Source organism: Oryza sativa, chromosome 2 (assembly GCF_034140825.1).
Source record: "Oryza sativa Japonica Group chromosome 2, ASM3414082v1".
In the NCBI taxonomy this organism is placed as follows: Eukaryota; Viridiplantae; Streptophyta; class Magnoliopsida; order Poales; family Poaceae; genus Oryza; species Oryza sativa.
This window is the reverse complement of record NC_089036.1, coordinates 28,040,014-28,056,150: the sequence shown is the minus strand read 5'-3', so window position 1 is coordinate 28,056,150 and position 16,137 is coordinate 28,040,014. Positions and strand designations below refer to the sequence as shown.

Genomic DNA, 16,137 nt, shown 5'->3' with positions numbered 1-16,137 from the left:
GAGCGCGCGCCAGCTAGCGTCGCGCTGCATTGCGCTCTGCCTGCGTGCACGGTCGCTGCTGCTGCTGGTGGTGGTAAACTGGTAATACGCCCATGCTGCTGCGGTTATTAGCCGGGTGGAATACGGCAAGGACGCGTGCGGTGCGTGTGTGCCACCCCGGCCCGGCCGTGTGAGACACGGCCAGGTGCGCGAAGACGGTGGCGAAACCGTGCAGCTCTTGCGGCGCCGGCACAACAAAGATGAGACAGTTGAAAACGACCGGATTTTTAGGCGGTCGATCGAGTCTTCTTCCCGTAGCCCAGCCGGTGTCGCAAACGTTGAATTCATGGACGCGGATTGCAATTTGCAGTTTTGCACGCACCGCGATCAAAGCGATATGGGAGAGACAAATGCTGTCTAGAAACCGTAGCTAGCGAAGGTGATTTGTCTCGGGAATTGTATAGTGGCGATTAGCTCCATGAATTTCTAGAGAACTTTTTGCGTTATTGTTTGAAAAAGCGGCTGCCGGTCCGGACTATTAGACCGTCCATTTCTCTGGGAAAAGATGCCAGGAGATTGTCTTTCGCACGTATACGCAGCATGCGCCGCATTGCATTGCACTAGAGATAGTGCAGCATGACTCGTTGTATATTGCAGTTTTTGCAACCAGGAATCTGGACGCCATCGGTCATTGGTCATGACCTGATCAACGCCACGTTACGTCGTGTCACTGGCGTCGCCTTTTCCCTGCATAGCACTGTAGCACACTACGCTGCCCTTTCTGGCCGCCCTGGGGTGACAGAGCAGACCACCACGGCTGGCATTTTCAGGTTGCCGAATCCTGGGACCCAAACACGACGCAGCCACCAGCCAGCACCAAACCTACCACCTCTGCGACGCGGCATAGTAGTAGGAGTATTAGTTTGGACCAGACCACCCACAGGTTTGCACTTCCGTAGCACCATTTATAAGACCAAAATGACCAGCAGAGGGCGCCGGATTCAGTAAGTAGTCTATGACCGCCATATGGCTACTCGGTGGCCACGAGTTTAGCTATCATGGCACCAAAATTGTGTTCAAAGTAAGCCATGAGTCAAAACATGGGCGCTAAACTGCTAGTGTTGTTGGAGCTCAGTTGGTAAGGACACATTGGATGTGAACCAAGAAATGATGCCCATTCACACCTCCATTTGGCTCCAGGCCAGGGAAGGTGATAAAAAATACATCGCTTTGAATGACAGTCGGTCAGAAGAGAACTCAACAACCGAAGGCGCAAGGCCGATATCCTATGTAGTTGTAGTAGTAGTCATAACATAGAAGAAAAATCCAACGGGAGTGCCACGTTTTAATGTTTGATCAATCACAAGGGAGTTCAGAACTTTAAGAGGTGAGTCATCACATTCTCCTGCGAAATTCCACAGTAGAATAGCTGGACACTAGTTCGTCATTATCGTCATTAAATGTTCTTCGTCGCTCCTATATGTAATGACCACTTGACCAGGTCAACTTGTTGCTCATTCTGCCTTCCGAGCCTTTGGCTTCACTGGCCTGGCTGGCTTGATAACATAACCCAGCAAGACAACTACAATGGGAACAATTGTGCCGATATAATATACGCTCTGGTAGGATGCTAGGGTTTCCTTGAAGCTCAGTACCTGGAGGAAACGAAGAGTATACAGCATGGTAAATACAAACTATACACAAAACAATAGAGGAAAGGCATCTTTTCACATTACAGGGTAATACTAGAACTACTGTCAAGAGACACAAAACTCAACCCACGGTATTTTCTTATTAATAAAATAGGACAGCAACTACAGTAGTGTATTTTCTTCGGGTGTGCTTGGTGAGTTTAAGCTGCCCTCTTACATAACCTCATAACTTCATGGTACTAAAATCACTAAAGTGGCACGATTGTTTAAACTTAGTTAAAGAACCATTCAGGCTTCAATGCTCTTTTCTTAAGATGGTGATAAAGTAAAAACTAAAAATGTTACTACAAAAACCACATGTATATACTAGTCATGAAAGGCACGGATCAAAACAATGGTATCTACCTTTTTTTCTTGTGTGTGTATGCAAATGCAACATTTTCATTCAGGATTCATTTCAACAAACACTCTGACAAGTCTTTTTTTTTTCAGTTGCTATAAAGTAAAACAAGATTCAGAAGCTCAATCTCACCTGGAACCCAATACATGAGTAGTTAAGGACCATCAAGGTGTATGAAAAATTTACAAAAACCAGGATAGCGTGGAAGACTGGATTGCTGACTGCTTGTTGCCATCTGTATATGACTGCATTGAGGAAAATGTCAGATCAACTACAACTTCATAATTCTAACTAATAGAGTACATCTCAGGAAATTAGAGCGGCTGAAATTAGAGAGGGAGAGCTACCTTTTGAACCATTTATCATCAATGCTGATTGAACAAAGAATATGATATATCCGGGATAAAGACCCTGTAAAACAGAAACAATCAGATCACTCAGGGTGTGTTTAGTTCACGCCAAAATTGGAAGTTTGATTGAAATCGGAACAATGTGACGGAAAAGTTGGAAGTTTGTGTGTGTAGGAAAGTTTTGATGTGATGGAAAAGTTGGAAGTTTGAAGAAAAAGTTGGGAACTAAACCAGGCCTCAACATGTTCATGTGAGATGAAGTTAGAAAAATATTAAGCACTACCTAATCCTTGGTATGAGAAAAGTGTCAGAAAACAAGTTTTTAATACAGTATCAGAATATGTCAGAAGTGAAAAGGACATTTTACAATTTACTTGTGTTGCCTCTACTTGGAAAGATGGGTACTAGGGCACTAGGACAATAGAAGCTCTAAATATACAGCATTCTAATTTCATATAGCAAGTATTGATGGAATTATGTTCAGGGCGCTATTCTATAGATGATAAGAAGTACAAAAAAGTAAAGTCAAAATATAATCTTCATGAAAAATAAAACTTACATGCCAGACAGCACTGACTGTCTGTGTACCCAGCAACTGGAGGAAACCAGGTTTCTTTCCTTTCTGAACTAACCTCTCATAAACATCTGAAATAACAGTGGAATTGAAATAGTTGAATCAGTGTTATGGAACTAATAGTATTCAAATTGAATATCATCGGCTCAGGCTTTCAAAATTCATATTTATTAGTAATCTTGAACGAATGGTATCCAGTTTAAAAGAAGGCAAACTGTTTAGTGCATACCCAGATTTTACACAAAATAAAATTCAAGTGGATGGACTTTCCTTACTCAACTAGTTAATTTCAAGGGTCAAACACATATATTAGAAGTTTAGACTTCTCCCACTTAAACTGTAAATTAACTTATAACAAGACTACATATTAATAGAGTATTGTTTCTATGCTCTTCTGCAAACTGAATTGCACATAATGTAGAAGTGATGTGGAATTATGGATCATAATAGGTCATTGCCGATCAGATCTTCAGTAAGCTTTAAAATCGTGCTATCCATTTTGGGAAAGCACAACAGCACTTTCCATACCGACATGGTAAACTCAATAAAAAAACATTCTATCATCCAACAAAGAAAATTAAAAAAAATATTGACGATATGATGGATTTCATCAGGATGCAGAACTTACAGTATCGCAGCCATGTGCTCACTTGAATGTTCCACATAAGCGGCAACTGAACTGCACTTGTAGCTAATTCGACACCTAAAACATCAACATTTTTTGCACGATCCCATTTGGCTTTCGGGGGAGATGAATCAGACCAGCCGCTAAAACCCAGACCAGATATAATGATTGCAGCTTCTGAAAGTGACCATATAAAGTAGTATTTCCAACGAGCAGTAAAGCCTGACATGTACTGATAGAAGAGCCGGTGCCAGAAACCCCACTCATAATATAAGGGCTCGCTAAACCGTGAAAGTGGAAATTGAGGTGATAGATACAAATATAACCCCATACATGCGCCAGCTTGAACTAGAGCACGCAAAGTAGGCAATAGTGGTGAAGGAGTTGGGCTGGCCCATAACTGTTTTAGACAAGAAAATATCAGTAATAAACAAAACATAACATCATCCACACAAAGCAGACAAAAGCCACTTACTCCTTTCCGTTCAGTATATTCAAGATAATCTTTCATCTCATATACTGGCCCAGCAAAATGGCTGCCACAGCAGAGGCAGTAGCCAAAATATTCGATCAAAGAAGGAAGTTTAGCCAAACGATACTTTTTCTGGGCATCACGCAAACCCTCTTCCTTCAACATACCGTCACTGTAGTTTATTGCACATGAAATGATTTTCAATGTTAAAACCATTAAAGCACCTGCATTGCAAAAAGAAAAAAATCAATTCCAGAAAGACACTTGAAACAGAGCACAATGTTTTTCTTAGGGGTGACACAAATAAAACCTTCTCCAGAAAACCTAAAGTTTGATGTTTTAACCTGAATGGACAAAATGTAGCCTCAAAAGTTAAGTTATTATGAAATTTGTTGCCTTTATAGCTAAACCCTCAAAAGGAAGGTCTAGTTCTTACTAGAAAAGAGGAACCGTATCCTCGTGGAACAGTGTTTAATTACAAGGAAGCAGGGCAGCAAAAACAGATGAGTAAAATTCCATAAGGTAATACTAGGGATCTGAAAACAATACATGTCTTATTTTCTATGCTTATTTCAAATATGTAAATCAGATATGGTCTAAAAACTTCCCCGAAGAAAAAGAACGAAATGATGTAGAAAATTAACCAATGAATATAGTTTAACTATATGAAATATGTATGAGAAACAATAGAGCACTATATTATACCTGTTGCATCAATGCCACCCTCCTTCCATGCATCTCCACTCATGTAGTACATGTGACTGTATAAGAGGATGAAAACCTGTTAGGATCTCTGCATTTGCTTATTATTCCTTCCATGCATCTCCAAGACAAAAATCATGACTAAATTTGAATACATTAATACCGCAACTATAATTCCTAACAATCAAATGTTTCCCTAGTCTTAATGGTGTGGACTCAGTTTGACCTACTACTTAGAATGGGTCCATAGCACTTGAAAAGACAAGGAGCTGGCAAAGGATAGCCCACCAAATTTTATATTGAGTTAAAGGTAAAAAGATTTGTTACATGAGAAATTTGACAGCCCTTGAGAGGTACCAAGAGGCAAGAGGCACTAAAATTTTTAGTGCAAATTTTCATACCTTCTAGTACTGGAGGTATCAAGAGGTACCAAATTTTACACTATAAAATGGGGTACCTATCAGTACCTACTCAAGGACTGTAAAATCACTTGTTACAAACACACACTTCAGGTGTCCAACCAGCCACATTCCAGTCCACAACACACTTTTAATAATAAATTGGATTAAGTTTAAACCAGTCTGTAAAAGAAGCCCCATCCAGATCCAAAAGACATTTTTGTTCCCTAACAGTTTGCTTTTCAAAATTTGCATATGCACAAGGGAATACCTTTTTACGGAAGATAAAGGAAATAATAGCGAACAGCACACTAGAAAAATAAAGCGCTAGACGACAATATATTATAGTTTACCCTTTTATGTGAGTAAACAACGCCAGGACAATAGTTAATATAAAAATACATATATGTTCAGATGATGAGTTAGCTAACTTCAAAGTTGGCGTAAAGTGGAAACACGACAATATTTAGGACTATGATGATCGCCTGTTGGTGGCTGATCTTCTTGATATTGCGTGGATATGTCATCTAATATGTTAGCTAGATTTTGTTTTTGCCCAATTCTGACAGTAGTTTCTTTCCATCATAGTGCTCCATGTTCCACCAAAAAAATGGCATTAGTACCACTGTACCAGAAAGAAGTCAAGAAACTAGGGTGCGGAGTGCGGACAGAGGACACGGTATCAGGATCCCGCCAACAGAGAAATTATGGTTTCTAGAAATAGAAATCAGTTATGTATTAAGAATTCGAAATAAGCATACTTCAGTTTACAGCATCCAATCTGATTGTGGAATGTTTGATATTTCTCCCTTATCTTGATGACAGAGACTGCTGATCAGAATATTGAATGAAGGAAAATAACAGTTTTTTTTTCCAATTAAGGTCTCAATCAGGTTCTTGGTAATCTCTGTTAGATGCTTAGTTTGACGCATGCAATGGCATAAGAATGGAAAGCGGGCATCATCTTAGGTACTAGTTGCAACATGGCATCACAGCCTGCCATATTGTTTTATCTTTTGGCAAGAAAACAGGATTTGAGAATAATGCAAAACTTACTACAGAACTCAGCCCATTAATATTGGAGCACATTTATAAAAAGGTAACTTAGTAAACGTTAGGATTTCCAAATTGGCAGGTACTCTCTATGAGATAAAGGGAGAAGCCTGACATAAATGGGAGTGAAATTACAATAGCATCATTGCTTCTGATTCACACTGCTTATCTAGGATGCCTGACCTCATTTTGAAATTTCGAATCAGCGGACCAGAGAAAGGGAGCAGAAGGCATGAACATAAATGGGAGTGAAATTAGAATGGTAAACTTAGGATTTCCAAATCCAAATCGACAGGCACTCTCTACGAGATAAAGGGAGCAGAAGACATGATTACTCTCTACGTGAAATTAGAATAACATCATTGCTTCTGATTCACACTGCTTATGCAGGGAATGACACAATCTCATTTTGAAATTCCAAATCGGCAGACCCTACTAGATACTTGCAGCAGTTTAGGATGAATTTCTTTAGAGATATAGGAAACACTAATACTAATGAGATTGTAATAGGAAAACACCTATATCTGCATAGTCACTGGAGTGGGTTTAGATACTCAGATTGCCAATCTATCAATAGGCCATTCAGCAAATAAAACATCACCAGTTCCAAGTTTGATTGTTTCCTTCAAGAATAAACTAAATCCCTTCATTTCTTTTAGTTGACATACTCAGTTACAATCAACTGAACAAAATAATTTAAGGTGAATCAAACAGCACCATTATCATCTTAACGCTTGGGGATATTTGGGAACCACTCCTGTCAGCTGTCATTGTCAACTATTTTGCACATCACTTTTCTGTTTTGCAGTGATTTATCTTGTTGCTTCACCCTGCAGAATCCCATCTCTCATGACACCAAGTAAAACAAAATCAATATTCCTTGCAGATTCACAATAACCCTAGCTTGAACATCGTAGGACACTAGATGCAACACCAGTAAAAGATCTCTTGCGTGATTGCTGATTTCGATTCTTGAACCATATTTTAGTGTAATGCAGAAATCCTTGGGAGACTAACGATGTGCTATTTAAGAATTGATAGCAGGCCGATATCCTAATTTTATCTTACCAACCTCCACCTCATACACATAAATATAAACTGCGGTGGATCACTAAGAAGGGTAAGACGACGAAAAAACCCCCAAACTAGTATAGATGAAAAGCTATCCCTTTTCTTCTGTTCATCAGTGCGTAGGTGCAAATATTAAGCGAGTAACAAATGGATGAATAAGCATGTACATGAATTAGTGAATTCCAGGAAATATTTACATCAGCACTTAATGGACATAACACCTATCAGGAAAACTGACGATTTATCGTTCTCCATAGGCCATTTGACGACTTTCCACATATAGACTACTGCATGTGGGCCTTGTCCCACGTGTCATAGACATGAGTGGAAAATCATCAATTGCCGCTATTGGAGAGTGGCAATCCTCATGCAATTGAACACAGGGAACTAATACTCCAAGAAAATAAAATGAGATTTCTGCAAAATAAACTGTAAATGCAAGGGCCTTTCCTGAACTGTTCTGAAGCCAGATACGGCAGAAACCAGAGAAAGATGGCATAAAAACAGCAGGTCTATAAAATCTGTTTTGGACTGCATATGGAGCTTCAGAATGTTCCGATATAGTAATCTCAGCCTAGAGTATCTCTACCTTGCATTTACGTTCAGTAACCAAAATTTCATATTTGACCATGTGTTTTTCACATTAGCATGCATTACTATGTTATTTCAATAAAACATCACAAAGGGTTGCCACCAAACTACGGATAAAAATATAAGTGGACTATGCAATCCAAGCAGTAGTAATGAGCTTTTATTGCAAGTCCATCACTCCTATATTTTTGCAGTTAACAGGACTAGAAAAGCAAATGATTAACCTATTCATTCCAAACTTCACAGGATCACCAATTCGAAGTTTGCAGGCATACAAGCGAATCGACGCGGAGTTCAATAGAAGACCCTGTTCCCACGGTAAAAATCTTATGTTACGTAGGACCACATGAGTACCAGTAATAAAAAGTCAAAATCGTTTGAGTCGGCTCGAATATGAAATCTGGCACCGCCACATCACCACATACCCCTCCGTTCAAAAATTCCTCTGGTTTGTAAATAAACTGCCCTAGCCTTCTCTTTCTACTCGTCCTACTCGTGTGTCAACCCCAAATTAGGCATGCAGCTACGGCTTCTTCGATCCTAATCACCCAATAGCAGTATGCAAACCCTGGAGACAAGCGGATGGAAGGGGGGGAGAGTTTCATCACCATGCGATGAGGAAGCCGAAGGCGCCGAGGAAGGTGACGAGCCCCGCGAGCCGGCGGCAGAGGAGCATGGCGAGGTACCCGAACGCCATGGGCACGACGAAGAGGAGGTTGGATGTGGCCCCGAACGAGAGGTAGGAAAGCGCGGCGCCGGTGAGCCCCGCGTAGAGGTGCCGCCCCGCGGCGCCGGGCACCGCCCGCCACATGAGGCCCGTCGGGATGGTGGCCGCGAAGCAGAGCAGGAAGCGGAGCACGGGCACCGACACGCCGATCGCCGCCGCCATCCCCTCCATCTCCAGCCCCATCGCCGCCGTCGCCGCCGCCGCCGCCGCAGAGGGACGCGCAGATGCGGGTGATACAAGACTAGAACAAGGATTTGGTTTGGATTCGCTCGCCGACGAGCGATTTGTGGGTGGTCTCCCAAATTTTTTTGCGATGCGAGTCGCGTGCACTACATGTGATGCCGTGCAAATCTAATCTAGGTGTGGTAGTTTTGTACACAAGGCCCTGACGATTTCCTGAATTGCTTTTTTCATGTGACGATTTCCTGAATTAGCAGTGTAGAAACTGTTACACCTCCGGATCATGGCATGTTTTTTTCTCCGTTACTTGAAAAGGTAAGCGCTTTTTAAAACAATTCTATAAAATCCTTGAATTTGGAAGAAGCCCATAGATATGCAGGACCGCACGATGCTTTGACTTTTTTTAAAAAAAAAAAAAAAGAAAAACTCTGCCGATGTCAGTGAGAATATCTTATCCAATATTCCATAGTAATCTACGCTAATTCTTGAGTGTGGATTTGGCTTAATCTCGTACTAACAATATAAATTTTGTAATAATCAGGAGAATAGTAAACTCCATACATGACCTTTATAAAACTGGTCTTTAATCTTATATACGGCAAGTAAGCTCCACGGAATTTCCAACCATCCGTAGTTGTCTTATATGCTTTTGCTGGATATCACGCTGTAGTCAGGCCGCATATGTCAGTGTATATTCTTACATATCCTTCTATGGTTTGTGTCTCTAGCAATCAAAAAAGCGAGGAATCTAATACTAAGCTTAAGAATATTCTCCCATATACTCCCAAAATCACGCATTTTTGGTGATTTTAGTTTGGATGTATCATTATTAAAATCAGGTCCATACAGAGATTTCTTCCCTACCAAAAAATGTAAACCGAGTTCATTCATAGTAATCGGTCAACGAGTTAGTAGAGCATTTCTTTTTTTCTGGGAATACCGGCGTGTACGTTTTCTGGGAATGTAGCTAGCACTAGTGCACAACCCTCTACAGTATACGCAACATACACAGACACTCTTCATTAGACACAAACTATCCAGGTTGGTGCATCGGGGATATCGAAGGAAACGTGTTTATCAATCCCTATCAAGACCGGAATCTCCCCCATACGTTGTACCGAAGCACTCGTAGCTACTTCTACCTCCGTCCCATATTATTATTTTTTGAGTTTTTGTTTATATTTGTTGATCATTCGTCTTATTTAAAAAATTTTATTTAAAAAATTTTGAAATTATTATTTATTTTGCTTGTCAATTGCTTTATTATTAAAAGTACTTTACATATAACTTATCTTTTTTTTATATTTGCACTAATTTTTCAAATAAACGTCCACTATACTGGGACAGAGGGAGTAGCTTTCAACATTTAACATACAGAAAGGACGTCTTAATAAGCCGTTCTCTTTGTACCTTTTGCAGCAAAGCATAAATAAGGTGTAATGATCCCACAGTTGTCGCCGTTAGATCAAACGAACTACTCCATCCATCTCTATTTGAGCATTGGGATCCAAATAAAAAGATTCACTGCGTGTTCATAGGGATGAAAACGGTCAGAAACGATCGGAAAACAGCCTCAACCATTTCCGTAACCATATTTTTCTCGGAAATGAAATCGGAAACGGTAAAGTTGGAAACGAAAACGATATCGGAAAACCGGAAACGGAACAATACGGACGGAAACATGTCGGTACAGATCGGAAACCGGTAACAAATACGGAAACATTAAACTATAAAAACATATATTTAACTTTACATAAGTATGTTATATATATACATAAATTCAAGCTTATACTATATAAATTATAAATTAACTTCATTTTAGCCATGTACAAAAGTTAGAGATTTTATTGAAGAGTTATTCAATCTATAAGCTGTGGGTCAAGTATAAACATGTCCTATAATATCGACATATTTAGAATACGGTAATTACCATATTATAAGAAACGGTAATTTCCGCAAGAATACGGTAAATACGGAAACGATCGGTATAACAGCAAAACCATTTCCGTTTTCATTTCCATATTTTTTACCATTTCCATTTTTGTTTCGGTCGATTACCATTTCCATATGGCTCGGCCGGTAGAAAGTCGAAAACGAATGCCGGTCGGCCGGTAATTACCGTTACCGTTTTCACCCCTACGTGTTCACGCGTGAAATTCGCCATTGTGCAGGGACTCGGACGGCATTTGCCGGACCTGGCAGTGGCAGCTAGCGAGCGTACTAACACGCACGGTGACCACGGAGGCACGGACGGACACGGGCAGGCAAAACAGGGAAAGCGTTAGACCCGGCGTGGCAGCGATCGGATCCGGCGGCAGCCTTTCATCAAACGCCCTCCAGCCTGCGGACACCCCACCGATTTATTGCGCGGCGCACGACCAGATCGCGTGCGAAGCGGCCCCCTCCGTCCGTCGTCGCGACTCGCTCGCAGTCGCAGGGGCCTCGCCTGCTGCAGGAAGGAGCAGTGATGAGTAGCGCGATGTCGCGCCGCCCTCCTCGCTGGCCGAGACGACGATGCTACAGCCCTTCAGGCCGGAAGGTAGCGAGCGCAACAAAGGCTCCATCAGCTCGCGGGACGAGCGAGGGTCAGTGCTGCTCACTGACATGTGGGCCCAAGGGTCTGTGGGGCCCACATGTCAGTGAGCAATACTGCACGGATCTGAATTGCGTTTCTTTTGGGTAGTAAATACATCCGTCCAATCACCGGCCGGCGGTGCGGCAAATTAAAAAGCTCAGCTGCTGCTGCTGTACTACTAGTATTAACCCAAGAAACAGCGCAGTGATGCAGTCCGGTGCTCAGCATCCTGAAGTACTCCTGGACTCGGTACAGAATTGCAGTGGTGGTACATGGTAGTACTATAGTGACAGTATTTTTTTTTACCTCCCGAGACAACAATCGAGTGGTGTGTATTACTCCTTGTGAACGGTGATTTCTACCGGCCCTTTTTCTTTGCTTTGCTCCGCTTTTGCTTTCCTAGCGTGGTTCCCTGTGTCTTAAAGGTCATCAACCGTGTGGAGTACATATTTTGAAGTTTGCCGGTGCTGTGCTGAGGTTGGAAGTTGGAACGGAATTTTCTCCTTTGTGATCGTACGTGTGAGTACGGATGCATGGGTTGACATGATTACGAAGCATATTAATTTTACTCCATATTTTTAATAGATGACGTTATTAACTATTAACTTTTGAACATATTTTTGATCATTCATATTTCTAAAAAAATTATGCAAATATATAAGCTATATAAATAATGTCTAAAGTAATTTGTGTGATAAAACAACTCACAACAAAAAAAATTATAATTACATGGATTTTTAATCAGTCGAATGATCAAACATATGACAAAAGGTCAATAACGTCATTCTATTAAAAAAACGGAGGTAGTATTAGATAAGATTATTCCAGCTTGCCGTAGAAAGCCAATATAAAACCAGTGAAGATTGTCTGTCGTACTGCTAGTGCACTTACATGTGATTCTGGACCCACATGTCAGCCACTGCTACTGCATCAGCAGTATTGCAAAGAATTTACATCCAATGCTGCAAACAATCGTTTGATTAGCTTGAAGGTTCATGCGCAGACTCCTTCTCTAGCTTTGACGACTCCCAACAACTCCGACGGCTGTCCAACGGTGGCAAGAACATGGTGATGACCTCGAAAACAATAAGGTGGCAGTGGCACTTCTAGGGCCACCGGGCAGAGGAGAGCGGTTGACGGTGGAGACTACGAGTTGTGAGGCTCGATTGGTAAGGAGGTGACAATTAATGATGGAGGCTCCAGGTACAGGGCCACCGCTAGTGCTAGAGGATGTAGGTGGGAGGGCACCAACGCCCAAGCGTTTAGGAGACGACAGTTGATGGAGACGAGAGCACACCAGGGGCTAGCACAGTAATGGTGGTGTCGGGGCATCACAACCTCCTCGATGGGGAACGAAGAGGGAGAGTGGGATCGTGGGAAGGAGGGTGTGCAGTGGAGGTCATCGCTGACAAGCGGTGGTGATGTCAGCGAGGAGCTATGGGGCGACGGTTGGTTAGGGTTAGAGGAGGTAATGTAGTTTATATGAAAAAGGTGAATGAATATGAAGGGTTTAATCTAAATCAAGTGGCTCAAAAATCAAATGATAGTATGCGTAAAAAATATATTCTTTCTTTTTTGCAATTACATGAAAGACGCATATGTATACACTACTACACATACACAAGACACTCACAAATTCACCTCTAAGACACGCTCAAAGAGTCATAAAACAATGACAAATCCATAACTTCACTAAAATCATGTTCAAATATTTTTTTTCACTAACTAGAAAAATGGCACGTGTGTTGTGACGAATGAATATTTTTTAAAAATTATTAAATGAAAATTTTAGAAATACAGAATACCGAAACCCAAACTCTTTTTTTTTAAAAAAAAGGAAAAAAAACAGAGTAATAGCAAAGGAAAAGATACAACATAAGCAGTGCAACAGTGGCACATAGACCAAGTTAGCAGTGCAACTGTTCCCCTCTAGTCCTTCACACTAGGCCATGACCAAGTCCTAATCTATTCTCTTTTTTCCGTTGACAGAAACACATGTTCATAGTAAAGAGCACAACAAGAGAGCAGCGAGGCAACAAAGGCTGTGAAGCATACCAGGACGGGCAGATGTCCCTCAACCAATCTCAAGTACACGACGACGACACGCTCGAGGACAGGTGGCAGCTGGTGGCGGCCCACACGGAGCCGCGGAGCTATCGAGGGATCACGAGGCATAGGAGGCTACCCCTTATCCTTATATAGGTAGCAACAATTGGACAACGTCATCTCAAGCGCAGAGGTTAGGGGAGGACGCCAAAGATGCGGACGATGTCGGAGAGGAGTCAGGGCGGGGTGTAAGGGGCAGCCCACCTATAAACGAGGCTGACGGGTGGCCATAGGAGCACCAACGGCCTAACGACGACCCGTGGCTCATTTGAGCCAATAAATACCTTTTGATATTAGGTGTCATCAAGTTAATAGGCGTGAGGAGCTTGGTGAAGACGATCTAAGCGGAGAAAGTAGAGGTGAAAAACCGATACCCTTGGCGATGGCCATGTCGAAGCTTGCCCTGTGTTGGCGGCAGCTCGGGCAGTAGTGAAGAGAAATCTAGGCAGTGATGGCAGAGGAACCGATGGGCGTAGGGACTCGGGAGAGTCAGCGAGGACGGGCTCACGATCACGAGTTGGTGCCGGCTCAAGTGGTGTTGGCGAGGCCCAAGCCTTGGAAAGCTGGACAACAGGAAAAAAAATATACCATAAGCATTATGTATTTTTTTTAAATAGGTACATATAGAAATAAAAAATCATATACCTGCACACCAACATCGTATCGGAATGACATACCAAAATTTTAATTTCTGAACTTTGTGAAAATATATATGTGGTATTTTAGTATATTTATGTTGTATTTTTACCTGCTTTAATGATAGTTTGGTTGATAATAACCCCAACCGTTGGGGTGCAAATGATCCGGAGAATGTCCGAGTTGTATTCTGGCCCACGAGGGTGCAGGACAGCCCAAGCCCAAAACTCGAGAGGATGGGTTGAACTGAAACTACTGCAGAAGGCATAAGTTCACTGACCATCCCTCAACTTCACACAGAGTCTGTATGGCATCCCTAATTCCTAATACCAAAAATCTTGACCCCTCAAATCTTGAAAACCATGCAAAGTAAGCCCAATGGTAGTGGCGCTGATTGGTAATGCTAGCTGCAACAGCGTAGCTGCTACAACCAGCCCTAATGCAAGTTCATTTTATGCAGCTGTAACAGTATACCCAGCTTGCTGCAGCCAGTGCAAATGACCAAAGCCAATATAGACCATATTTCCCTTGTTTTGCTGACGTGGCATATAGCGGGCCCACTTCTCAGTGTGTCGTCGGTGCTGTTGTTAGACAAATCGATAGCAAAAAACAGTTTCCAGCGAGCAGGAGGCTGCACTGCTGGAGGTTGCACAACCGCCTCTCTAGCGAGTTGCCGGAGTCATTCGGCCGCCTCGCCGAGCTCAACACAGAGATCCCGAGGGAGGTCCAGTACCACCTGCAGCTCCGGCAAGCGGCAACTACCCCAGCTCTGGCGGGATTGGCCCCTCCAGCGAGTTCTCCAACAGCCGCAACTCGTACAGCCTGTTGCAGCGCTGGAGCTCCGATGGTATAACGCCGGTGAAGCCATTCTTCTGCAGGTTCAGAATGTTGAGAGATGCCAGCTTTGCGATCTCCGGCAGGATGCTCCTGATCCCAAAGCCGCTTATGGACAGCTTGAGCAGGCCAGAGCAATCGCTAAGCTCCACTGGAATGCCGCCGGTGAGCACGTTCGAGGAGAGGTCCAGGTCGCCGAGCAACCAAAGGTCATCGAGCCACGGAGGGACGGCGTCGGTTAGGCTGTTCCGTCAAGGTTCAGATGGGTGAGCCGCGAGTAGTTGGAGAGCTCTGACGGAATGTCGCCAGAGAAGTTGTTGAGTTCAAGTATCTTGAGCTCAGTCTGCTTGCCCAGCTCGGCAGGGATCGTGCCGGCGAGCCTTTTGCCGGACAGCTGGAGCCGGACCATGCACCTTGACCACGCAAGCACCACCGGGATGACATCGGAGAATCTGTTGTTGGTCAGAGCTAGCACGGAGAGGGAGCTCGAGCCGAGGAGCAGCACAACAGCGCCAGTGAATCAGTTGTGGGAGAAATTGATCACCATCGGGTTCTAGCTTGAGCTTGAACAACAATTTTGGCAGAGGGCCCTCCAGTGAGTTGTTGTACAAGGTGACGATGCTGAGCTCGGTGAGGCGGCCGAACGACTTCGGTAACTCACTGGAGAGCCAGTTGTCCGCCAGCGTCTACAGCCTTCTGCTCGCCGAAAACCGAATTTTGCTGTCGATTTGTCTAGTAACAGCGTCAACGGCACACTGACAAGTGGGCCCTGCCATATGCCATGTCAGCGAAAGTAGTGGGAAATATGGTCTATACTGCCTGGGGATCTATTTTGTATGGTTTTGAAGACTTAAGGGGTCAAGATTTATGGTGTTAGGGTCTTAGGGATTAGGGATGCGGGATATGCCATACGGACTTGCTGTGAAGTTAAGGGATGGTCAGTGGACTTATTCCACTGCAGAACAAAAGCCCGGGGTCTCCTGGGCTTCTCGCACACCAATAAATTCCGGCCCTTCACGGCTTCGCCCTGTGCACTTGAGTACTTAACCCAGTTATGGATCCTCCACCAATTTTCTCATCGCTGACTTCGCCGCGGCAATGCGCCGCGCCTGCGCTCCTCTCTATGGGACTTCGATTGACTTGTTAACGATCATGCTGTCCATGTTAACAATCTCTTCGTCTTCCTTTCTCGACGGAGTATTTGAATGCCCA

The 16,137-nt window shown here is 43.1% G+C and overlaps 1 protein-coding gene across 1 annotated transcript; it reads right to left on the bottom strand.

Annotated features, from left to right (window-relative positions):
- Positions 1–1,135: 1,135 nt before the first annotated feature.
- On the bottom strand, positions 1,136–8,894 carry LOC4330302 (lysophospholipid acyltransferase 2). The gene is made up of 8 exons (XM_015770978.2): positions 8,476–8,894; positions 4,758–4,813; positions 4,056–4,276; positions 3,584–3,980; positions 2,941–3,026; positions 2,379–2,442; positions 2,164–2,276; positions 1,136–1,634 (listed from the first exon to the last, which is right to left on the bottom strand). The coding sequence occupies exons 1-8, from the start codon at positions 8,775–8,777 to the stop codon at positions 1,494–1,496; spliced, it is 1,380 nt and encodes a 459-aa protein (XP_015626464.1). The 5' UTR covers positions 8,778–8,894; the 3' UTR covers positions 1,136–1,493.
- Positions 8,895–16,137: the final 7,243 nt, after the last annotated feature.

Bases quoted from the DNA above. Each gene is read 5' to 3' on its own strand.
- LOC4330302 (XM_015770978.2), bottom strand. From the start codon at position 8,777: ATGGGGCTGGAGATGGAGGGGATGGCGGCGGCGATCGGCGTGTCGGTG. The intron at 4,277-4,757 runs GTATAATATAGT...TTTGCAATGCAG, and splicing joins GGGTGGCATTGATGCAACAG to GTGCTTTAATGGTTTTAACA. The intron at 2,277-2,378 runs GTAGCTCTCCCT...TCCTCAATGCAG, and splicing joins GATGATAAATGGTTCAAAAG to TCATATACAGATGGCAACAA.